Raw genomic sequence first — 27233 nt, 5'->3', positions numbered from 1 at the left:
TCATTGGCTCTACAAGATACATACATGACCCATCTATCAGTTCTTGTGATAACGCGATCACAAGAACGAGACATACGAACAGACTTTGTAGCGGAGGCATACAAATAATTGCAGAGCTAATGAGTACGATGTAATGTGAGGTGATATTGAGCAATCATCGGGAACAAAGTAACAATAAATCATTTTCAGGCGGGGTAGTCCCCGGTGGCCCCTCCCCAATCCATCACTGTAAATGGACTAAGTTAAACCATGTTTAATCAAGCCCTTTATCAATATGAGCCCTAGTCCACATCAGTGAATTTTTCTCTCATGTATCTATCATTGAGGCACTTGGTAATCTCCTCCGTGAAGTAGTACCACTTCTTGCCATGGACCTCTTTGTCCACCTTGTCCGGATGATAGTGACTAATGGCCTTCAGGAGTAGCTTCTTCTTGGACAGTTCCTCATCCAGCTTGGCCCCCGGAGCCTTGGGCGGCCACGTCTTGTAGAGAGTCGCTACATACTCCTCTGCCGGTAGACTCGAGAATCCTTTCAGCTTATCAAGATCGGCCTTCATCTCAGCCAGTACTGCATCCTTCTCCTTGTTCTCTTCTCCATCTTTGTTGAGTCGCCTTTGGAATTCCTCCACAAATTTCTTGCTCTCCTCAAACCAGTCTGGAAGGAATGGTGGAATTGAAAAGAAGAATGTCCAACATTTTCATCATTATACAACCATATTGAATTGAATGATTCACGACATCCTACGAGATTGCAGTTTGCTTCTATGACACAGACGACAACCCAAAGTCAATTTCCTGCAGTTACTGAATTCCAACCTAAATCCTGGATCAATCACTATAGGACTATCTAACTCGAACCCTACTCGTACATATAACCCAATAACCATATATTTGACGAATTAAAGCCCTGAGCTAATAATAATATCGTCTAAGCAAATGTCAAATCACTCCTCCCTCTACCGCACTTTTTAAGCCTTCATTAACTATTGAATTTTTTTTACTACTGTCTTATTACATGTAGTCTTCAGTGTTTTCGCGAAAGAATATTCGGCTGACATATCTGTTTCTTCCGAAACTTTTGAAAACTGGTAAAAGTAAATGATTTTTGTAAAATACTCTGTAATTGAAGGTTGATGAGATGGTCCTGTATACTCACCAACGTTATGGAAGTTTCTAGGGTACATACTCAGTGCAAGCTCAATGGCTTTTTTGTAGCAATCCTTTCCCTTCACTGTTAACTTCAGTACCTGGTAGCAATATAAATAAAACAGATTCTGTTAATAAAATAAAGAGGAGTTGTACAAGAAGATAAAAATTCGCTTATTTGTGTGTTTTTTTCCTTTTTTTTTTGTTTCATTTTTTTTTAACGGGGAGGGAGTTGGATTATGCCCAACAAAATTGAGCAGAAATTGTAATATGCCTAGAAACGGATGACTTAAATTCAAATGTGCTCACTAAATCTCCATCCTCGTCGTAATCATCATCTTCACCACCGTGATCATCATCATCATCATCATCATCATCAACATCACCATCATTATCATCATATGTCATTATCATCATCAACACCGTGATAATCATCATCATCATCATCACCATCGCCATCATAACTATCATCATCATCATCATCATCATCATCATCACATCATCACTATAATCCTCATCTTATTCACCACCACTACCATCAACATCTCCATCATCAACAACAACACCATCATCATCATCATCATCATCTGCTTCATTATCATCATCATTATTATCATCATCATACCATTATTATCACACTACCATCATCATACTACTTTCATCATCATACCATTATCATCATCATCACCACCATCATCATCATCATCATCTGCTTCATCATCATCATTATTATTATCATCATCATACCATTATTATCACACTACCATCATCATACTACTTTCATCACCATACCATTATTATTATCATTATCACCATCATCATCTAGATTGTCACCATCATACCAATCATCTTGGTCGTTATCACAGCCATACATAATCACCATCGCTATTTAATATGATATAATAATCACCGCAATCGAATATAGCACTTGAAAAAGCAATAATTCACCAGGGTATTGTATCACGACATTAAATTAAGTGCAAGTACACTGACATCTTATTGGAACGTGTGTTTAATAATTACAATACACACATTTCAATGGGATGTTGGCGAACTTCTACTTAAGATGATTTCGTGAAAAGATGACCAGTTTTTTACCTTGCCATAAACCCTGCCCAGCCTGCTGAAAGCGATAGCCTCTTGTTCTATATCACTCCCTTTACACAGGATGACAGACTGCCTATACCAATCCATGATGGACCAGATTAACTCCACGTTTAGCTCCTTCTTGTCCTTAGGTCCTGTCTCCAGGAGCGCATCGCCTAAGTAGTTACCATGGTTATAATGGAGAGATGAGAAATAAATTGTTTTATAAAATAATTTATTTTAAAAAAAAAATGTATTATTCTCAATCTCAATCTCCTCTGATTTTGAAAAAGTCATCAATTAAGAAGATACGTCTTGGAAAAGTATAGATGGACACCCATACTCAAAAAAATATATAAACGGGGTTTGTTTCACATGCTTGTATAAAAATGTGGTATATTAAGTTGTGAGACAGTTGTGATACTGAATTGTGAGACAGATAAATCATCAAATATATTGGTAGTAGCGCTAAAGTTGAAATGAACTCAGTTGAAATCAGACGAATTTTAGGTTGTCATTAATATAGTTCATTCTTTTGAAAAGAGAATTTTTGACAGTCATTTATATCCATTCACTGCATTGCGAAATCTTACAGACCCATTAGGTGGGCGGAGATTTGGTATTGCGAAATGGGTCCAAACAGGGTTAACAGCTGTTTAGAAAACTTGGCAATCGGATGTGCATTAGCTGTTAGACATTGCAACATAGGAAGAGGTGTTAAAGCCACAGGATATAAACATTGAAACATTAGAACAGAGACATTTTATGCTTAAAAATCATATTTAAAAAAAATAATCATCAAGTGCCCTATTCGGTTGGAAAAATCAGTTGCTAGAAAACATTTATGACAAAAAAGTTTCTTATAAACATTTCTACTATTGTTTCTAATTTGGCATGTACAATACTTAGCTGCAGATCGAGGCCATAATCATTTGGAATGCTTTCAACAAATTAAAATGGGTATGTGGATCGGAAAGTATTTTCAGAGATACTTAAGCTGTCTTCTTCTATCAATATTTACTTTACCGGTAGTTTAAAATACATCTAGTTTATTCATTGTTATCATAGTCATCTCAGCGTAGAAAACTACATTTCAATTCAGACAACAACAAAAAATTAAAATCTTAATCAGACTAGACAACCATTGGAACTCTATGAACAGAAAATTTATTTATTTAACTGTGGCATGTAGACTTTTTGTTTCAAACAATGAATGTATAAATTATTATATCTGATAATAAATTATATCTTTTTTAAGGAAGAAACAAAATAATAGTTTTCTTGGTTTTAAACAAATCAAAGATAAACGTATGACATTATAGCATCAGGCCATATCGAAAAAAGCCCGATGGAAATTTAATTTTTTATTTGACCTTTCACCATTGAATTTATCGACCTACCTGTAGCCCTTGCTTTGCCTGCTTCAGCGAGGCGTGTATGCTGATGTACATCTTCCTGGAGAACTTCCACCTCGGACATTATGACTGGATCATTTTTACATGTTCTAGCTGCCTCTTGTATTGGGAAGTAGCACTCTTTCATGAACCTGCCAATTGACAATAGCCAAATGCTTTTATCAAATTGTTATTTGTACTCTTAGGAATTTGATATTCAATAACAGTCTAATTTTGAATAGTTTGAGGAACATCTGTTTTAACAGGACTACATGTAGCCACTGTGCTATTTCGGTACACAATGTCAATCAAATAAATAGTTGAATATCATGAACATAGAGATGATATTGTCCATTTCATATGAACAGAACATAACTTTCTTTTAATAATAAGGAGGAAATATTTTACTCATCTCAAAGAAGGGTGAACATAGAAACCACTAACATGGTGAGCTCATAATCATGTTCCTATGTGAGGCTTTATTGCAAGAATGAACCGTATTTAATAACAGCACTTTAAAACATGGTTATCCTTTATTTAGACTTTTAAAGACTATATCAATAGATTTTATACCGTATTAAGTTCTCAATGATCGATATCTGTAAACATGTTGTATATTGGCTCGCACCTCATCCACATACACTTACCTAAAACATTCTTTGTACTGGAGCTCCCCGAGTGCTGTCATTCCTAGTCCAAAGAGGTGGGTTGCCAATTTGACGTATTCTTCGGCCTTCCTTTTCTCATCAGGCAGCTGAGCTAAAGTCTCGGTAAGCAAACCCATCTTCTCTTGTTCATTTTCGAAAGACTTATTGATCCACGCAATGGCCTCCTCCCCGCATCTGCGCATGGATGACCGCAGGTGGTCAGTCCAGGCAGCATTCTTGCAGGATCTAAGCAGAAGTGCCTTGTTGAAGTTTTGGAGGGCATCATTGAAGTAACGTCTGGCTATGACCTTTGATAAAGTATAGGTTGAGGAAAAAAATGTGTATGTTTAGACAGTATGAATTAAGATCCCGATGCCAAAATTGACAGATCTTGTCAAAGTAAAACGGTTACTGCGGTACAATATGCCCGACCATATCATCTTTAACACACAAATCATCTAAACAACTTAATATAGAAATATCAGCAAAAGAGTACAAGTAAATTAAAGACAGGGGGATGGGCTGAGGCATCTTAACAGAATTTCAACATTCTAATTTCCAATTGTTCAAGTAAGCAAAGTGATCGAGCTAGAAAAAAGACAATATATCAGGATAAAAATGTTATTTTTTCAACCAGATAGGAAAAGAAAATTGAATATTCAGGTAGCTCGGTACCCAAAGATGAAGTTATGGTTGCCAGAGTATCGGTAGTCTACAAATCCTGGGGAGGGGAAGGGGGGGTGGGCTTGCAAATAATCTTGGACCTTCGTGATTAGGTCCATGATCTTACCTTCTGTAACTTCTGATTCCTGTCTGTCGTTGACCCGTGCAGAGAAGCCAACTTCCAGGTTGTCATGGCGATATTTTTGATAGCCGAGACTGCATCATCTTCGTTGCAGCTGCAGCTAGAAGCACACTGATACCACTGAAGAGCAGACTCCAATCTTCCACACTGGACAACGAACCCGAAACCACCCTCCTGAGATGATTTGAAGAAACTATTGCCATATTGCCTCTGCTGTTGCGACAGAGATGTTGCGCTGGTTGCTCGAGTAGCCGGCATTATAGCTGACCAAGAATTGATGGTATCTATGGACCATACGGACAAATATTTATATATAATTTTTTACTTGAACAATATAGAGTGACTTATAAATTCCAAGATAGTTTATGATCTCACAGGGGTACAAGGCCGAAAATTCTGTGGCAATCAACAAAAAAGTTGGTGATGGAAGTCGGTGTGGTCGCTTTTGTACTTTGCTACCCTTCCGTCTCCCCTGATATAGGAATTTGATCTCCTGAATCATATGTGCTTCTTAATATTTAAATTAATGATCAATTTTTAAAATATTACATACAGACAAGCTTCAAGGAATATATCACAAGGATATGTAATGAGAATTATATCTATTTAGGTGAAGGAAGGATGGAATAAATGTCTGGCTGACAGAGGAATATGTCGAGGAAGAGAGATTGGGTGAAGATTACAAGGGAAATTAAAATGGGTGTATGCATATTAAAGGCCTAGTCCACTTCAAAAATAATTTGCTTTAATAGATGCAAAAAAACATGAAGAGAAATAGAGCCAAAAAGATTTGAGTAAAATCGGATAACTGATAAGGAAGTTATGATTTTTGGTTTAAAGTATGAAAAACTACTAAATCAGAAAATCACTACACAAATTGTTAATTTGGTTTCAGTTTGTGACGTCATTGCCTCACTATACATTTTTATCCCCAAAAACTTGATTTTCCCATGCCTTTGCCCAGGTTATATGATTTGTATCATATAGCGTGCATGACATTTTCACAAAATCTTTTTTGAACTTTGAAGAACCGATACTTTTTTAAAAAATATTGTATATTCATAATCATTGATTTTTAAATGAGTAGTTTATCGAAATTCACATTTGTCATGATTTTAACCAAAATAAATTACTCTATATTTATAGTGCATCCACACAAAAACATATTACTATGAATAAAACCTGGATGCTGGTGTGAGGAAATATGATTTTTAGGGGGGAAATTGGAAATTTATATTACCAAAATGAGAAAACAATTAGTGGATAGTGAGGCAATGATGTCAAAGACTCAGGATTAAGTATCCAATTTGTCTTGTGATTTTCAAAGTTTTTCACTGATGTCATTAACAATTCATAACTTTCTTATAAATTATCCGATTTTGCTCAAACTTTTTTTGATTGGTTTGTCTGATTTATCTGCTTCTATTTTAAGTAAGTTATTTTTGGAGTGGACTTGCCCTTTAAAGGGCTTATGACATCGAACTACAAGTGTATTCCTGTTGGTGTGCAACATACAAGCAACAAACAACATGTGAGACTAAACTAATATTCTAGAATAGACAATGGTATCTAATTTCCCCCAGCTTATTATTATTAGTTATTACTTATTAGTTCATAATAGAATTGCATGCTTCCATACATATGTACAATACATCATCATTGCCTTTGTCTTCCTGGTGATGCTACAGCATGTCTGGCATAGCAACTTGTATGTTGATATTGTATTACGTATTGTAACAGGTGGTCGACTTCGGCAAAGATACATACCACTTTCTCAAGTTAGCTCATTGATGAATGACAGATGATGTCACAAGGGGAATGAGATCTGGAGGTTTTTGGGGTGGAGCTTAGCAAGATTGAAAAACAAAAATTTCAAAAAAATATTTAAAAATCTATGAAACAAATTCAGAAAATTACATATCAAAATGTGAGATGTATGCAGGACTGCACAACAACAGGAATACACATGTATTTCGATGTCATGGGCTCTTTAAGAATGGCAAGTGGCCACTCAAAACAGCCCTCATGCAGGATCAAATATCATATAGCACGTACTTTTTTTTCCAAATTCAGATTTAAGACATATTTATTCTATTCTTGCATCACATGAATAAATAATTAACAGTAATAGACAAAGCAGGCGAGATTCATTGACTTAGGAAGGAAAGCTCTTTGATTGGGCCGCCACAACGTGCACTCTAAAAACTGAAATGTTAAATCACCATTTAAAAGGGCCGAGGAGTGACCACTCTTTCACAATGGTAGAATAACACTTTGAACATGCTGGATCCAACACTATAAAGGTTGAATCCAGCATGTTAAAAGTTACAATCTGCCATTTTGAAAGAGTGGTCACTCCTCGGCCCTTTTAAATTGAGATTTAAGATTTTAGTTTTTAGAGTGTGACAACTAACACAATGATGCAATGCACACATATAAATAGGCCTTTTCTTTAATAAAATCATCATCACCATTATACTTCTCCTACTACTACTACTCACTACTACTACTTCTACTACTACTACTACTACTACTACTACTACTACTACTACTACTACTACTACTACTACTAATACTACTATTACTTCTGCTGCTACTATACTCAGAATTTATCAATTTATTGGTTTTTATAAAAAGTGACCAGCAGCACATGGTGTAGGGGTCAGTTAACGACTAGAATAATACAACATAATATACAAAGAAATGTTGACAATAATATTATTTAAACATAGAGTCTACAAAAGAAGTACTGTATATTATAAATCAAATCAAATACAAAAATACGCATTCTATCAGTAAACCTACACACCTGATTTAAAAAAGATTTAAGGAGAGATAAAGGTACAGAGGGAGATAATGATGATAATAATAAGGATAAAATATATTACAAAAAAAAAATATCTGCAATATATCTGGCCAAATTGTAGAAGCTTAGACAACACAAACACACCTCTCAATTTGACCAATCTAGTCATTATGTTGTTACGAAATCATCATTCTAAAATAAAATGACTTTAATACTCACAAACAGACGTGAATTAATCACACAGCAACTGCTCAGGACAGGATTTCCTCCATGCAATATGTTTAGTAATGCACTGCTGTGAATAACACGGCAGACGATAGGGAGAGCGGGGAGTGGGGAATCCCCACCAACAACAATGTACATATGGTATGTGTTTTGTCTGGGTTAATAATTGTATCATGAATATGTTCCATCAGATTGCACCATAGACTCTATTTCGTGCAAGGTCAACAGTGTAGTTTTGTAATACAGACGAACCTTGCAAAGGTCAATCTAAATTTGCATTCATGGATCCAAGATGCCTATTTTTCACATGGGTTAATGATTGCTGTCTTTTATTTGCTCGGTCCAAATCACAAACTCACGTCACTGAACAGACCTGCAAGCGGGATGTGTATTCCCCCCCCCCCCTCTCTCTTTCTCTCCCTCTCTCTCTCTCTCTCCCTCTCTCTATATTTTTCTCTCTCTCACCTCTCTATCCCTCTCTCTCACCTCTCTATCCATGAGGCTACTATCCATCTCTTCCTATCTTTCCATCCCCTCTTTCCCTCTTACTCCTCCCTCCCCTCCTTCTTTTTGCCAATGCCCCCCCCCCCCCCCCTCCTCCCCGTCATCTCTCTCTCTCTCTCTCCTCTCTCTCTTGCTCGTTATCTCTCTTTTTCTCTTATTTTCCCTCTATACACCTCTCCCTTTGGTCCATAATCAATAAATCATACCACAGAAGACCTATATGCAGCAGGTGTATCCACTCTCACTCACTTCCCCTCTCTCTCTCTCCTACTCCTCCCCTCTCTCTCGCTCCTCTCTACTTGTCTCCCCCCCCCCCCTTCCTCTATTTCTCCCTCTCCCTCTCTTACTCATCTCTCCCCTCCCTCTTTCTGTTTTCCTCCCCCCCCCCTCCTTTGCTTCTTTTATTTTCCTATCTCTCCCCTCCCTTAACCTCCTTCTCTCTCTCTCTCTCTTTCTCTCTCTCTTGTTTCCCTTCTATACTGCTCTCCTCTTGGTTCATATTACCAGATCATACCGACAAAGACCATTATGCAGCAAGCGTACCCCCCCCCCCTTCTCTCTCTCTCTCTCTCTCTCTCTCTCATTTCCTTCTCCCTCTCTCTCTACCTTTTCTCCACTTTCCGTCTCCCTCTCTCTTTCTAGTACCCTGCCCCCCATCTTTCTCCATCCTATCCTCATCATATATCATATCTTTCTCTCCCCCTCGCCATCTTCTACTTTCTTTCTAAAGCATACACATAATCTTTTCTTTCATTTGTATATAACATACTTTGTAAAACAACATTTATCCTATTCATGTGTAATGTTACTTATCTTGTGTTATATTGTTATATCTTATGTAATGATGATTGATACTTTACGTTTTATTTGTTCTTATTGCTGTTGTTAATAAACTCAAACTCTTTGTTGAATCATCATGTTTACTTCCTCTTTTATCTACATGTTGTGCTCTAATGGAAATTGTGTACCAGTCAAAATATTATACCAAAAAAAACACTAAACAATCTACACATATAAAGACAAATCTGAAAATTTTCTAATACCTTTTATCTTTCTGCTTTTTAATTGCAAAGTATTTCTTGTTTACATAATGGTTTACTCACAATGACTTGAAATCCTATGTAAATATTTTGCACCATCTATACCATTACTAAAGAATTGTAGCATCAAATAATTTAATGTCCTGCAGAAGACATGCATGATATTCATAATCACATATCATTGTGTAGCTTCTACTCTGGACACTCATCATAATGAAAGGAATCCTTTTTAACTAGATGGAACTTCGACTGATGCCTTATCGACTGAAAATGATGCCTCCGTCAAAAAGCAATTTTACAAACCAAAACAGCAGAAATTTTTCAAATTCCATTTCAATTGTAATCCATTAACAGGTTCTCAGAATATCCTGATTACAAGCAATTTCTCATATACATATATGACCCTTTGATCTTTGACCCCATGACCCTAAAATCTACTCAGTTCTTTGGTTCTGCAAGATGTCCTGAGTTAAATAGTAATCCATCTGTCAATTCTAATGAGAATGCGTTCACAAGCTATTTTTGCATACATAATGAGCCCATGACCTTTGACCTCATGACCCAAGAATCTACTCAGTTCATTGGCTCTGAAAGATACATACATGATCTAAGTTTGGCAGGAATCCATCAATCTGTTCCAATGACCCAAAAATTTAATCAGTTCATCGGCTCTGCAAGTAACATACATGACCTAAGTTTGGCAGGAATCCATCAATCGGTTCTTGAGATAACACTATCACAGGCTGTTTTTGCATACATAATGAGCCCTGTGACCTTTGACCTCGTGACCCCAAAATCTAATCAGTTCATCGGCTCTGCAAGATACATATATGACTAAAGTTTGGCAGGAATCCATTAATTGGTTCTTCAGATAACGCGATCACGAGCTGTTTTTGCATACATAATGAGCCCTGTGACCTTGTGACCCCAAAATCGAATCAGTTCATCGGCTCTGCAAGATACATACATGACCAAAGTTTGGCAGGAATCCATCAATCGGTTCTTCAGATAACGCGATCACGAGAACGGGACGTACGGACGGACGGACAACCCGAAAACATAATGCCTCCGGCTACTTCGTAACAGAGGCATAAAAATCAACCATTCATTTTGATTTTTCGAGGCAATTATTGTTGACCTATTGAATACTACACCCGAGATAACTTGAGTCAGAGTCTTTATATTCATGCTATGTATGAAAATCATATAGTGTATCTGATGGGTTAACATTAACATTACAGTATTTCTGGTTATACTTCATGCTGTTAAGAAAATAATTCTGGGTAGCTTAGTGGAACACTGTTTCACTCACGATAATTGATTGATTTATTGGATTTTTTAACAGATGTACCAGGATAATGGAATTGTGTGGATACATAACATACATAACATACAAACTTGGGGTATCGTTTCTAACATGATACCTAATTTTATTCTTGGCTTTTATCATTTCTTGTGAGCCTGTAAATGTAAATTTATGTGTATGTGATTTCAAGCCTTTCTTAAGGTTAAAGATACTATGTTCCTTTTGCAGCCAACATAAAATTATGTAGAACTTTGCAGGAATTATGAATATGTCATGTATGTGTCCTAATATTCAAATTATGCAAGGAAACCTGTTTACTTGCTAAACTTCACTGTCAGACACTATTGAGTGACTGACTGGCTTTTGTTCTTCTTTGGTAATAACATACATAAAATGAACTGTAAACGGTAAATGAGCTCTTGTCTACATCAATACCCCACTTCTTGTAATAGCCAAAATTAAACTGAATGAATCTTTGCGCAGCACAAAACGTACGACCATTTGGTACAATGGTCTGAAAATCAGACTATTACTTACTGACTTGGTAGCACTTCAGTCGATTCAACAACTAATAATCATTATTTTTCCACTTAAAGACATTTTCAAGCCCTCCCCCCCCCCCTTTTTTTTAAGGGAAGTTCTAAATTAGCATTATCTTTCAAATGCTGTTGGAATTTAACCTGTTCATTTTTGGGGCCTGCAAATGGGACATAGTACCTTTAAGGTAGAGGTGTCATAGTCGAGTGGTTTAAGCAATTGACTGGAAATGCAACGGTCGTAGGTACGATCCCTAAAACAGAACTAATTTCTTTGGCAAGATATTTGCCACTCCATACCCAGGAGAGAAATGGTGACCTGGTAGGATGAAGGAAATAGCCATATGCCCTCACAATGACAATAATGGTAGGAATACTCCCCGGGAAGTGGAAATGGTGCACACTGTGTGCGTAAATGAATCGAATGACGGGGTAATAATATCTGTCAAGTATTTAGAAAAGGTATTTCATTTAAGGGCTTTAAAAAGTTTCGATTTATGCCCCTCCACCTGGCGCTATGCCTGGCAATGTCTCCCAGCTCAGTAATCGGTGTGTTGACTCACCACTCAGAAACTTGAACAACAATCAAATTTGTCTGTCATCTTGGTTAGAAAGTTATCTTTCTGATAGATTTCAATATGTAGTTGATAAAAATAATTCCTCCAATTTTTCTTCTATTACACGGCATACCACAATGTTCTATCCTAGGTCCTCTACTGTTTTTTAAGTTGTTTTTTTTTTAGGGCGAAAAAGAGGGGTGCGGTTAATACACAAGGGCGGTATATACAACGTTAATTACGGTAGTCATAAACAAAAAAGATTTTATTCCATTATAAGATCTTTCCCTCCCCTCCTTCTAACCTAGGAAGCATACAGGACGCATGCTTATACAGCTCATTCAGCCTTCAAGAACATTCTCCAGGCAGTCTTTCAAGAACCTGTCCTTGAGATTTGAACCTAGGAGCATGTTCACCGTGTCCTCCACAACTGTACCACAGCACCTCTTCAGCAACGTCATGCACTCAATGCACTCTTTGCGTACTGTATCTCTCACTGCAAAATAAAATAGATGGGACCAACATTTAAAGGTATTTTAGGGTATGATTACTTGTTTGAATTTAATTGCTAAACATTTAAGTATGAAATAGCATGACTTGTTTCCAGAAGAACATGATGACAATCACCTCACATCAAATATTTGGGCAAAGGGGTGTATTCATTGTCACATGTAAAAAAAAATTACACAGGAAACAAACTAGAATATTATTGCGTTTAATACTAGATTTCTAAAACCACACATGTCACCTAAAGAAACTGAACACCTGAGTATTCTGTCATTCCAACATCTTGGAAAGTTGATGCCATTCAGTGTTATCATTTCATATTCTAAGCTCAAAATCCTGTACCACTTTTGTTACATATCAAAATACCAATCACAGTATTCCTTAGCACATAAAGAGACAAGAATATCAAACGTCATACCTTGAGGTGAAATGTCAGTTGGTCCTCTGGAAATGTCCAGCACTAATTTCAGGAGAGATTTCATCAGGTCAGAACAGTGACTCATCATCCTGTCAAACATAAATATTAATCATTAATTATTGCTGTATCAAAGACATAACTGTGTATTAAAATAACCAAAACTACCAACTTAGATTACCAATAACTAGTACGTCTGCTTCTTCTGGTGCAATTTGCACACAAGAATTTTTTCTTTATCTTTTCCTCTCATCAAAAAGGGAATATTTCATCAGCAAACATACCATCTTTTTCTTATTTTGTTCAGCTTATATCAAATCTAGTATTAGGAATGATTTAGATTTGGTGCAATTTCTTTTTATGTTTGTAATTTAATAAATGTTCCTTGTCAATGATACATGTATGACAACCAGTCTGGATAAATTATCAGGAATAACATGAAATGTCCTTCTATTTAATCTTCCAGACAATTTCAGTACTGGGCAAGCTAATAAATGGTGACCCTTTCTCAGTATACATACCTAGGCCATGCTTGAACTATGACTGCTTGCAGTATTCTAAGAGTTAGGATTCTACCAGTCTCCTCTATGCCATCACTTGTTTCTAGGTAGGCAATGATGATACGAACCAATCTCTGTGTGAAAGAATATTTTCATAAAATTGATTTCAAATTCAATATCGTATACATGCAATTATATAAAATAAAAACAACAAACATGACAAAATTTCTAATTCATATTTCATAGGATGACGGACTATGCTGACATTTCGATACGTTTCATGTGGGGTGATTATTATTTGCTGAATGGCAGCTACCATTTACAAGAGTTCATCAAAAAATACTCCCGTAATCATTTAATACCCAGCTTCAGTTAGAAAAATCAATACATAATATTTCTCACATTAGTAGGGCTGAAAGTGTACATAAACTTAGGCTTCGTATGAAACAGGTTCTTGATCACATCACATATCAAGCATTTTTTTCGTTTTTTGTTATCTTTTGTAGTAAAACTAAAATGATGTATACTTGTAAATACCTTTATATGCCAGAGAATGGTGATCCCCATGGCAACGATGAAGGAAGGAAGATGCCTTGCATTGGCTTGGCGTACCGCTATCCTCTGTTCTCCCTCCATGTTGGAGAGTATTATCTGAAGAGCTTTGTCATACCTCCCAAGCTGATGATAAAATTGAAAGTTAAGAGGAATGAGGATGATGACAGGTCAAGAAAGGTCAAGAGGAATCCCACAATACATTAGGAAACAACATGTTCAGTGAATGATCCTTCGTATTAATAGGCCTAAATCTTGGTGTAAGGATATGATAGCATCATCATATTAGTGACTTATATTTGATAAGTCTTACATATTTCACTGTGTGATAGTGTCCTGGTGGATGATTGAACAAGCACATGGATGGTGGGATCCACAAGGGTTGGTCATCACTATTACTATTGGGAAATATGACTGAGGAACTACAAATTCTCCCATGTGGAAGAAAATGGAATTTATGAAAGTACCACCAAAATGGGCTATCCACCATATCTACATTAGGTTTATGGTTTACCATGTATATATAACCTATTCATACTTTAATGGAAAGAAAGAATATATCCCAAGAGATCACTTGATAACCTACCTTTCTAGGCTGATCTGTCTTCTTGGGGTCTTTCTCTACAACCTTGAGGGTCGCTAAGAAGCAAGGATAGAGGACATCAATGAGGTCTGGTTTGTGATTGTACATCAATGGATAAAGGGCTTCATAGATGACTTCTGCTCTACCATACCACCTCAACTCGGTCGGGTCCTAGAGTTAATCAGAGGGGTAAGATTAAAGACATCAAGGTTTATGATGATGAACAGATGAACACCATACCATACCAATATGTCACACCTACAAGCTGCTTAACATGCAATGATGATATCTTGAAGAACAATGACATCACTAACTGAGATCAAACATTACACCTTACCTCCCTGATACTTATATGACAAAATAACAGCATAAGAGTCTGGAATATGATAATAATATAGAGGATTTATGAAGCACCCATTACATCTACAATGTCTCTTTTAAAGTACCTTACAAATACATCATTCACTCTAACCTAGTATGTCATCTCGCATCTTATGCAAAGTGCTATCCCCTCCACCCTTCTACTTCAAACTATTCACATCTGAAACACTTTGTTTGAATATATCATTACTTACCACATTTTCTATAATATGCTTCAAGCACTGTATTCCAAGTACCTTGTTCTCCATCTAATAAAACACAACAAAACAAAACAAAAGTAAACTATTTAACCTATTTAAGCACATACTGTATAATAAAAGTATCTGTTTATTTTCCCTAGAACAGAACAAGAGGTGCAAGGAATCTCCTATACTGATGATTCGACTTGAACACTTAAAGCAAAATAATTAAGCCATATCAGAAAATTGCCTATGTTTATTAAAAATCTGGATATAACAGAAACATATCACAACATTTTAGCACATGTAACTGAATGTAGTCATATGTCAGTGTCGTCAATGAATTTAGAATGCTTTAAATGTTGGCAACATAATTTGGCAAGTTCATAGTATACCATGTTATGTAACCATCAAGACAATCTCATCAATTGTCATTGTAAACTAAATATTCAATCATATTTTTGTACAGGTAATTTCATTCCAATATTACCATACCTAGATAAAAAAAATCAAAATGAAAGGAAACGTATCATGTCACTTTCTACATTCCTAACTTCAATCACTCAAACAGTGATAGGAAAAAGTGATACCATACCTCAAAGTCATCGACAAAGAGAAGAGATGGCGGAAGACAGTGGTCTATCTGCTCTCCTACATATGGATGCTAAAAGAAAGGAGTTAATAAAATGAACAGTCAAAATGGAGTACTAACTGGAACAAGCTATCCTAACAGAATTATTGTAAATGTAAACAAAGGCACCTCTCCTTAACTTTATGAACCAGACAAACTACCAAATAAGACTGTACATCAATAATTTCATGGACTGATTCACACTTCAGAATTAATTCTAATGTTCTCGCAAAAAGAAAGCTCAAAATAAGTAGTCTACTATAGGAGGAATAAGTGTGGAAGCTGCAGTTTACATTTACCATTCCAAAATCATGTGTGGCACATACTGTCTGGTATGGTGCAAGTTATGTGTGATGTTATATTATAGTATTAATGACTGCTTTGAGAGAAATAGTTGTTTTATTACGCTCAAGGGAAGGTTAGAATTGTGCTATTCCCCGAGGCTTGCCGAGGGGAATAGCCCAATTGTAACCTTCCCGAGAGCGTATGAAAACAACTATTTCTCGAATATTAAAGCAGTCATTAATACTTTTATATGCCAAAAAAAAATAGACTAAAAAATGAAAAATTAAAAATATTTATCATTTTTGTCGAAGACGGGATTCGAACTCTTGCGTACAACAAGAGGTGTACCGAAAACCAACGCTTAGACCACTCGGCTATGGCCCGCCGTTAACATGCCTGTCAGTTTTCTCCAATATATACATTAAAATGGATTGAAACCGGCTTCGCGTGTGATGAATGCTTCGCAAAAGCTCCATATACGGACTCTTCTTTTACTTTTGCAATGCATATTGGCACGAACTTAGATCAAGATCTATCGGCAGATGTTGTTTTTAATACTAGCAGTCATTAATACTTTTATATGCCGAAAAAAAATAGACTAAAAAATGAAAAATTAAAAATATTTATCATTTTTGTCGAAGACGGGATTCGAACTCTTGCGTACAACACGAGGTGTACCGAAAACCAACGCTTAGACCACTCGGCTATGGCCCGCCGTTAACATGCCTGTCAGTTTTCTCCAATATATACATTAAAATGGATTGAAACCGGCTTCGCGTGTGATGAATGCTTCGCAAAAGCTCCATATACGGACTCTTCTTTTACTTTTGCAATGCATATTGGCACGAACTTAGATCAAGATCTATCGGCAGATGTTGTTTTTAATACTAGCAGTCATTAATACTTTTATATGCCGAAAAAAAATAGACTAAAAAATGAAAAATTAAAAATATTTATCATTTTTGTCGAAGACGGGATTCGAACTCTTGCGTACAACACGAGGTGTACCGAAAACCAACGCTTAGACCACTCGGCTATGGCCCGCCGTTAACATGCCTGTCAGTTTTTTCCAATATATACATTAAAATGGATTGAAACCGGCTTCGCGTGTGATGAATGCTTCGCAAAAGCTCCATATACGGACTCTTCTTTTACTTTTGCAATGCATATTGGCACGAACTTAGATCAAGATCTATCGGCAGATGTTGTTTTTAATACTAGCAGTCATTAATACTTTTATATGCCGAAAAAAAATAGACTAAAAAATGAAAAATTAAAAATATTTATCATTTTTGTCGAAGACGGGATTCGAACTCTTGCGTACAACACGAGGTGTACCGAAAACCAACGCTTAGACCACTCGGCTATGGCCCGCCGTTAACATGCTTGTCAGTTTTCTCCAATATATACATTAAAATGGATTGAAACCGGCTTCGCGTGTGATGAATGCTTCGCAAAAGCTCCATATACGGACTCTTCTTTTACTTTTGCAATGCATATTGGCACGAACTTAGATCAAGATCTATCGGCAGATGTTGTTTTTTTGTTTTTGGAAGTTTATTTTCGTCTTCATGTCAACAATGCAAGATAAAATTGTCGGTAAGATCGATCGAGATTCAATTGTATTGAAATTACCGACCAATCCTTCGCACACATACGGCATCCTCCATCGCTCAAACCATTTTTTAACATGTAAACCTATGGGGTAACCATGGAGGCTGACCAACTTTTTTTAATAACCATGGTTATTAAAAATATTGAAATGTTTTATGCATGGTTACCGAGAATTTTACAGGAACAGTTGAAGTTTATGAATGCAATTCGACCAATCAGATGGCTGGATTTCTTAAGTGAGGTATATAAATTCTTTTCTTGTTTCAAATGTGTTTTTTATCTTCCTTTTAAGTATGTGGATCCTTTACAAATAATAATACAAAATTATGTTAATTTGAGCAAACACGATATACTGCACCAAACCTTACTTTCATATGAGCTAACAGCCAGGTGAATGTATGTTTTGCTGCAGGATACTTTTTCCAGTCGCTCCTCGTGAGTTGTTGCTTCAATTCCACAATAGCAAGACCAAAGGCACCTTTGGGGATCAGTCTCCTCAGACTTACACCATCATGTTGCTGGGTCTCATTGTGGCAGCCAGAGAGCAGAGTAGATATTGAGTTGCAACCACATATCCTGGTGAGTTGAGTAAGTAATGCTGTAGTGGCAAGCAAGAGTTTGGACGAAAGAAGAAAGAATAACAATGCCTTTTCAATACTTCAAACAGAGAAAGCACAGCCACTGGTGTATAGAAATTGTAATTGATTGTTCTTATGAGCAGATCTTAGTAGTTTTCTACTAATTAATCTTATCATAATAGATTTCCATTAATTTCAAATGAAGACATTGTAGCTAAAATTTTTAGTGTGCTAGCAATATCAATTGATATATATTTCTACACATTCCACCATCAACGAATAAGGAGAAGGATTTTTGATGATTCTAAGTACAAAATGATTGGAGAGCAGCTTATAATGCAAATCACAGAGTCGCTGAATTAAATTTTAGTGATTACAATTCAAATAATTCATAATTTCTGATCCTTTATCATATTTTCCTCAAATTGTATTGATTGGAGATGTGATTAAAACAAAGTTGATAACAGGATGGTCTACCCTTCTTAAAGCGTAAGAAAGGTCTATCAGGGGAATTTACAATTTTATGAATGTTTATATCATATATAATATAATGAATGTGATACTAATAATATAACAATGCCAATGAAATGTAATTTCACTAAGCCCTTGCAATACAACAAGATCTAATCATTAATTAAATAACATTTTCTCACCATTTCCCGCCTGACGACTTGCCTTGCTTGTCCATGGATGTTTCTGAGCATGTAACGAACAGAGGACAATGCTTGGCCCTATTGTAGACTTCATCACACCTCGTAACAACCTGTCTGAGCATTCACCTTTTTCCTCTGACTCCCTGTCATCAAGTTGTCCCTCTAAACTCTCATCAAGAATATCAGGTGGAAGACATCCAAGAATATCGCTGTCCTTCGGTCTGATTGAAAAGTGGCCTTCATTTTCTCTGAATATCGTAGGAAAGGATCCTGAGGACTTGAGTCCATCCATTGATCTGTTTTGTTGACTATCTTGGAAGGCATCATCCAATCTTGGGAGTTTATGCTGTCCATCTTGGTGTCCAACTTGAGGTCCATCTGATAACGGTGAGCACCGCCCAATGTCACTGTCATTCTCCTCCTCTTGCTCACCATGTCCTTCATTGGACCTTACCGATTCAATCCGTCCTTGGTCTACTGATGAGTTATCCTTGGGGTTTGGCCTGAGCTTTGACAAGAGAAGACTGACAATGGCCATAGCTGCATGAGCCAGAGAGGCATGCTCCTTGTACTTTATGTCGTGGTCACCACCAGCTGTGAAAGAAAGATAGAGTGTAGAGCTAACAGAACAAAACAAATGACAGGAAAACCACTCAATCATTAAGAATACACATTGCTGGATTTTGCTTACAAAAAAAGAGTCCTATGCTTCAAAAGTAATCCATGTAATATTATGTTTTCTGGGCTCATGATAGTTCACACCAGAGAAATGTTATTGGCTGCCACACATAGGAGCATTACTATCCTGGCTGTGTATTAAAAGCTATGCTATTGATTCTCAATATTTCAAACACCACTGTACAAAACTGATTTCACTCATACATGTAGTCAGTACTTTAGTGACGATTAATGACACCTAAATAGCAGTAAAATACAATTTTTTCAACTTTCCGATGTTAGAAAGAATAATTAAAAAATTCAAATTGTGAGTCCACTGTCAAACTTGCCGATCAGCCACATCAGCATGATTGTGTGCGTCTGCATGTTATGAGTGTATTGACTATTCATGTATTCAAATGCTGCCTATTAAAACGTAGTGCAGTGCTAGAGGTCAATACGCATTAGCATTGACTCTCTATGCTTTGCTGGAGTGATTGGCGGCCAGTGATTCCCTTTCACTTAATTTACTGTGTGGGGGGATCCTAACTGCCTTCACATGTTACATACTCACTATTCATGTTTTAATTTATTCATCCACTGTGCATTCTTTGACAAGGATTTCAGTTTTGCTTGTGCACAATAGAAAGCCCATACACACTGTACTGGCAGCAGAACCATCTAAAACTCAAGTGGGATAGTGATAATTGGTTTTTTACTTTAGTAGTACTTGTCAGGTACATTTTTGTAAAGAATTATTTATCATTATATCATTTTTGTGATTGTCCATATGCAGTACATGGGTCATCATCTTCTTTATGTGCAAAAGGAAAACATGTATACAGAAAATATAATTACTTATGGCATGAAGTCCTATCCACAGGACTGACAGGACTAATAACTACCACAACTCACCATCAGCTTCGTGGCAGCTAGCTAGAGAGATCTTGGTCTGCTTGATCAACAACAGGACCACTTTGATGCAGAGTTCTCCAAGATCTTGGTACCTTCCTCTTTGAAGATCATGATTGGTCCCAAGATGAAACCACTTGGATGGAGTCTGTTGCAACAACATCTCCAGGTGTCCTCTCTTTTCAACAAGATTACCCTTTTCTACCTGTTTGAAGCATACATTCATGAATTAATATCAGAAAGTCATAACAGAAAACATAGACATTACAATGGACATGATTAGAGATTTTCAGCTCCTTTTGTTTGTAAACAGATCAAATAAATATTTTTGAAGGAAAACAAATTAAACATGAAAGCAATAGCAGAAAGCAATGAAAAAAAATTCTGGCCTTTATTTACAATTTTTTTTCTATAGAAATTGATGAAGTAATTACAGACAAATGTACAGTAATTGTTTGCATCCATGAGCCTAAGGTAAATTGAAGAAGAAAAAAAGGAGGTCTATTTTCCGAGGTGAAAGACAACAGCTTTTACTGTTACCCCTGGCCTAGCATAGACAACTGGAATTTGACCCAAATCTGTTATATAAAATGTACTAATTGCTCAAGGCCTCTCTAAAGTGTTGGGAGTAACTACCTGGGAGCCCATAAAATTTGATGGCAAAAATTGACTTCAATTGTATAATAAGTGAACATTGAAAAAAAGGGGATGTCACCTAACACAGACTTCTGCAAAGATTTTCAGAATAGATGTGTTTGAAGACAAATATTGATGAAAGAATACAAAATGTAGGTTTTCTGCGTACAACACAAAACCCAAGTTTTGTATTCTTTCATCAATATGTTTGTCTTCAAACACATTTGTTTTGAAAATCCTTGCAGAGTTTATGATGAGTCTTACGACATCCTCTAAAATTTTGCAATCAATTTTTCAAGCAAATTTGGGGCTCCCAACCCGCCTCTATACATAGATCTATGGGGAATATTCACAAATGTCAGTTTTATTAAAGAATGACCCATACCAGACTGTTATTTCTGTTTAACGCGTACCCTAAATAACATTGAGTGGGCTATAAACATAAACAACAACAACAACTAGTCTAGTCTAGACTAGTCTAGTATAAATAATTCACCTCTTCACAAATGCTATGCAGAATCTCCATTGCAGCAAGAGTGCCATTTGATGGTGTGGTAGTTGTTTGACTGTCATCAGTGGTTTCCAACGACATGTTAGCTAGTTTAATGAAGATGACAAGAACCTCGAACTCCGTGCTCTCTAGCTACACGTTACAGGTGGATCACCCCGAACTAGCGGCGCGACGTTCTGCTGGAGTGCTGCTGGTAGTCCCTGGCTCGAGGGCGAGCGCGAATGCTCTTCTTCGCAATGAATAATGTGCTTACAAATTTCTATGACAAGACAAGGTAATTATCCACAAAACTTGATACAGCCATATGAATAATTAGAGTTTAGTAATTATTCTTCAAATAGCTAAATTCATGAAAGAGAGATTTTTTAACACGATCTGCGCGTGGGAGATCTTCATCGATACGGTGTCTTCCAGTAAACAAACATGAATTTTCCCGGCAAAAATTTACCAATGAGTTTTGGTAAGACAAAGACAAAGTGTGAATCAACATTAACAAAGAAGAGAAAACTAATCATAACAACTAAATTATTTGTCATTCCCTGTGAGTAATAGACGGCAGGTACCATCTTGCACTCTCTATATTGTTTATTTAAAAAATTAAAATACAGCTTTGCCCACTGTCATCTCAACAAACACAAACATTTCGTTTATTTTTTATTTTTTATTTCATTTCTTTTAAAATAATTTTTAATAGCATTGTGTACACGGATTCTGAGCCCTGTGTCGTGAGTTGGGATTGATTTAAACAGGGAACTTACTAAAGCTTTAGTAACTCCATGATTTCAGATATACTATGTGCGCACAACCAAATTCGTCAACTACCCCATCTACGTCGTTCGTTCGTTCGTTCGTTCGTTTACAGCAGAATACTGGTGTAAGATCTACAGCTCTGTCATGGTTCCTGTCCTATCTCACAGGATGGTCCTCCAGAGTCAACATTGCTGGCGAACTATCTAAACCCACTAATCTTGATTTTGGATTTCTTCAGGGATCAATAGTAGGGCCCACGGGGTATTCTATAAGTATAAACTCTACCAGTTGGTAATATTATTAGATACCATTGTATCAATTACCATCTTTATGCAGATGACACCAAATTTCATTCAATCCCCAAATCCCAGGAGATTTAGTTACTGCTTTGTTTAAACTTCAAAATTGCATTTGAGATATTGGAAATTGGATATTGGGTAATAAATTGAAGTAGAATGACTCAAAGACAGAATTCTTTTTAGTAACCTCTAAGTAACCTCTCCTCACAGTTTACGCAATCTACCAGATCTTAAGTTAAAAGTTGGTGATATATTCATAAGCCCTTCAGTCATTGTTGAGAATCTAGGTGTGCTCGTGGATAGAGAAATGTCAATGTCAGATCGCGTCTCTCAAATATGTACCACTGCAACTTTTCATCTAAGGAACATTTCTCGAATAACGGAAGATACATTAATCAATCCAGGCGCGGATCCAGGATTTCTTAGGGGGGGCCCAAATTTGAAATTTTGCGAGCCAAATATTGGTACGTAATGGTGACCAACAGTGACATAATGCGGGGGGGGGTCGGTGCAGGGAGGGGCGAGTTTCCCCTCCCTCCTCCGCGAAACGCGGAAGCTTTGACGTTTTATTAAATTATTAGAGAAAGAAGACGATTCGTTGTACCGTTCTCGAAAAAAATTCTCGTCTGAATTAAGTTTTTCACCTCCCGCGCGAAGCGCGGAAAATTTTACGATTTATTTAACTATTAGAGAAAGAAGACGGTTCGTTGTAGAGTTCTCGACTCTTAATCCTCGTCTGAATTCAGTTTTCCTCCTTCCGCGCGAAGCGTGGAAGCTTTTACGATTCATTAAATCATTAGAGAAAGAAGACGATTCGTTGTACCGTTCTCGACTCTTAATCCTTGTCTAAATTCAGTCCCCCCCCCCCTCCCCCTCCTGCACGAAGCGCGGAAGCTTTGACGTTTCAATAAAATATTAAAGAAAGAAGACGATTCGTTGTACCGTTTTTGAAAATAATCCTCGTCTCAATTTAAATTTTTCCCCTCCCGTGCGAAGCGCGGAAGCTTTGACGTTTCATTGAAATATTAAAGAAAGAAGACGATTCGTTGTACCGTTTTTGAAAATAATCCTCGTCTAAATTTAGATTTTCCCCCTTCCGCGCGAAGCGTGGAAGCTTTTACGAATCCTTAAATCATTAGAGAAAGAAGACGATTCGTTGTACCGTTCTCGACTCTTAATCCTTGTCTAAATTCAGTCCCCCCCCCTCCCCCTCCTGCGCGAAGCGCGGAAGCTTTGACGTTTCATAAAAATATTAAAGAAAGAAGACGATTCGTTGTACCGTTCTCGACTCTTATTCCTTGTCTGAATTCAGGTCCCCCCTCCCGCGGAAGCTTTTAATTTTCATTAAATCATTAGAGAAAGAAGACGATTCGTTGTACCGTTCTCGACTCTTATTCCTTGTCTGAATTCAGGTCCCCCCCTCCCGCGGAAGCTTTTAATTTTCATTAAATCATTAGAGAAAGAAGACGATTCGTTGTACCGTTCTCGAAAAAAAAACGTCGGAATTTAGTTCCCCCTCTATCCCGCGCGAAGCGCGGAAGCTTTTATGTTTCATTAAATCATTAAAGATTCGTATTATAGTTCTCGCCTCTGGATCCTCGTTTGAATTCAGGTTCCCCCCCCCCTCCCGCGCGCAAAGCGCGGAAGCTTTGACGTTTCATAAGATTAAGAGAGAAAGAAGACGATTTAGGTGTACCGTTCTTGATTCTGAATTTCAAAGTTATCCTTTGTCTGCTCCTTTTTCTTCCTACGTCCCCGCCTGGCTACGTGCCTGCGGTCCGATAAACATATTTTGATACCTTGTCCGACCCCGCAAGCTCAGGGGTTTAAGGCAATAACTTACGGTCAGATAAGCATTCAGGGGCCCGCCTTAGGGCCCCTGGTGGGGTCGAGACGACGGAGCCGGCCCCGGAAGCTCAGGGTTTTTAGGCGTTTAACTAAGGTCCGATGAGCTTTTTTTTGTATACCTTATTTTTTTTTGTGACACTGGCAGGACACTATTGGCGTGGGGTACAGGGGCAGAGCCCCCCCCCCCCCCAAATCAGGGGTTTTAGGCATTAAATTACCGTCAGATAAGCATCTATGGGCCCCCGTAGGGCCCTATAGGTGGAGTCCATGGGGGCAGAGCCCCCGGAAGCTTAGGGGTTTTAGGCATTTAATCCAGTTCAGATGAGCATATTTTGATGCCTCATTATTTCTTAACACGGGCAGTTAACTATTTTCTCTTTCTTGCTCTCATTCTATTTTATTTCTCTTTATTACACTTTTTCAAAAAAAAGTGTAGGGGGGTGGAGGGAGCTCGAGGCTCCCGATTCCTGCCGTACCTCGGGCCCTGACATGTAGGAATCTCAAGAATCATATTTCTTGCCTGGCTGTAAATTTAGGAATTTGTCATTTTCCAACAAACACATACAAACGTATAATTTACTAAAAAGTGAGGAAAAATCTCGGAAATTAAGTAATTTCAGCATTATTTGTAATCCACGGTTGTGGAATTAGAAATAAACCACGTTTGAATTTGATTTCCCCCAAGCCCCCCCCCCCCCCATCCGTACGCAAGTATCTCCTCTTTTCCTTTTTTCTTTCCCTTTCCTTCCTTCTCTCTTATTTTTTGATTGGGGGGGGGGGGTCAACAGCCTGGGAGGAAGGCTCTTTCGCCCCCCCCCCCCGATCTCCTTCTTTCCCCTTTTCTTTTTTCTTCCACTTTTTTCTTTCCCTTTCTCTCTTCTTTCCCTTTCCCTTCTTTTCCTTTCTTCTCTCTCTTTTTTTTTTTTTTTTTTTTTTTTGCGGGGGGGGGGCAAGGCCCGCTCGGCCCCCCCCCCCTGGATCCGCGCCTGAATCAATCCGCCTGTAACAACGCAATTCGTTTTCTAGTTCTTTCCTTTTTAGATTAATGCAATGGCCTTCTTTCCACTATCCCTGTTACTAAATTAGATCGTATCCAATGGCTTCAAAATTGGGCAGCCCGGCTAATAATTTTTATCAGGTTACGAGATCTCACTCCTCTAAACCCCTCCTTGACTCGTTGCACTGGCTACCTGTAAGACTTCGTATAGTTTTTAAATTACTATATTTAGTCTATAAATCCCTTAAAGGTAATAGTTCAGTTCAGTTCAGTTCATTTTGTTCAAAACCACACAAAGCATGATATAATCTGTTACATAAAACAGACTGCAGTGGTAATAGTACATCAATCAACATATAACAAAGTTTTGGGAAATTTTGAAATTTGGATGGATAGTGATTATTTACAATTTTGATATATTTGGATGCCCCTGTGGGTTCATTATAAGCACTAGAATATTTAGCCCCTAAAATACTTCTGCTTTCGAGAAAAAGTGAATATTAAAATTTACCGGTGCTCCCGGTAAATTTTGATAAATTTCAAATAGCGCTTACGGCCGTAGAATGGTAGCTGCGACCATGAAAATCTCAGAATATGTAGTTGTGATATATATTTTCCAAACGGAAATAGCTAATCGGTCGATTTTAGTTAAGAAACATTATATCGTACCTTAATTAATATCTTGACCTTGAGAGGGAGCTATACAACATAAAGAGTTTATTTTTTTTTTACAATTTCATAACTTTAGACTCGATTTCAACCGCAACAACGATCACTGAATATTGTAGGATCGCATATGCTTCCAATATGTTCATTTAAACAAAATTCATGACTCCATACCAAAACTTTGTTTTACCTTTAATAAACAGGCACCTCAATACCTACGTGATTGTTTGACCCTATACACCCCATGCAGGAATATACGAGCCTCCAGTGACCCACTCCATCTTACATACAACATCACAATATGCAAGGCCTACTATAAATTGTTCAGTTCATCAATAAGTAATCATTTGCCTGTTCAATAACATTTTGTAAAACATAGTATTTCGATATCATAATCACAAGCATTGTCTACTACATTCTGTAATAAGTCATTGATTCTTATTTTTAACAAATTTAATCAATTTAATCACTGAATTCATTAAGGCAAACGTTATAATCGATCTATTATTAATCAATTAACACAATGGCTACCGATTTCTCATGTTTGTGTTGTGGTCTAGTGGATTAGTCACCAAACTTGTAGATCACAAGGTACGGGATTCAAATCCCAGCCCTGCACTCACGTCCTTTGGTAAGACGTTAATCTACCTTTGCCACTCTCCTCTCAGGTATTAAATGGGTACCCGGTAGGGGACCAGACTCCTTGTGTGTCTAGAAAATGGCGCCTGGATGGAATACTCCCCAGGGAGTGGAGTGCATACATTGTGTGCGGACAAGCCTAAATCCCATTACCAGAATCCCATAAACACAGAATACCATTATTGTTATTATTATTATCATTATTATTATCATTATCATTATTATGATGATTAATATTCCCCATTGGTATATAGGTGATGCGTTAATTCATTGATCGAGACTCGTTTAGTTAATCATGATCTTTCCAATATCAGTTACTTCACGGTTATAACATATCCTCAGTTGATCTCAAGGAAAGCTATTGGGTCAGTACATTGGTAGATCTAGG

At 37.2% G+C, this 27233-nt stretch overlaps 2 protein-coding genes across 3 annotated transcripts; both read right to left on the bottom strand.

Annotated features, from left to right (window-relative positions):
* Positions 1–23: 23 nt before the first annotated feature.
* LOC100894026 lies at positions 24–8456 on the bottom strand. Of its 2 annotated transcripts, XM_003724930.3 has the most exons (7): positions 8104–8456; positions 5064–5362; positions 4274–4581; positions 3633–3778; positions 2245–2408; positions 1157–1247; positions 24–655 (listed from the first exon to the last, which is right to left on the bottom strand). In XM_003724930.3, the coding sequence occupies exons 2-7, from the start codon at positions 5334–5336 to the stop codon at positions 282–284; spliced, it is 1356 nt and encodes a 451-aa protein (XP_003724978.2). In that variant the 5' UTR covers positions 5337–5362; positions 8104–8456; the 3' UTR covers positions 24–281. The 2 variants fall into 2 exon arrangements, with proteins under 2 accessions (XP_003724978.2, XP_030829314.1); XM_030973454.1 differs by lacking the exon at positions 8104–8456 and having other exon boundaries at positions 5064–5519.
* Positions 8457–12226: 3770 nt separating this feature from the next.
* LOC591081 (TELO2-interacting protein 2) lies at positions 12227–22035 on the bottom strand. Its single transcript, XM_790661.5, has 11 exons — positions 21632–22035; positions 20503–20704; positions 18931–19524; positions 18068–18297; positions 15765–15833; positions 15185–15238; positions 14613–14780; positions 14012–14152; positions 13496–13608; positions 12978–13066; positions 12227–12548 (listed from the first exon to the last, which is right to left on the bottom strand). The coding sequence occupies exons 1-11, from the start codon at positions 21725–21727 to the stop codon at positions 12394–12396; spliced, it is 1911 nt and encodes a 636-aa protein (XP_795754.3). The 5' UTR covers positions 21728–22035; the 3' UTR covers positions 12227–12393.
* Positions 22036–27233: the final 5198 nt, after the last annotated feature.

This window comes from Strongylocentrotus purpuratus, unplaced genomic scaffold, assembly GCF_000002235.5.
Source record: "Strongylocentrotus purpuratus isolate Spur 01 unplaced genomic scaffold, Spur_5.0 spur5_scaffold_6, whole genome shotgun sequence".
Lineage (NCBI taxonomy): Eukaryota > Metazoa > Echinodermata > Echinoidea > Camarodonta > Strongylocentrotidae > Strongylocentrotus > Strongylocentrotus purpuratus.
This window is presented reverse-complemented; position numbering and strand designations above follow the sequence as displayed.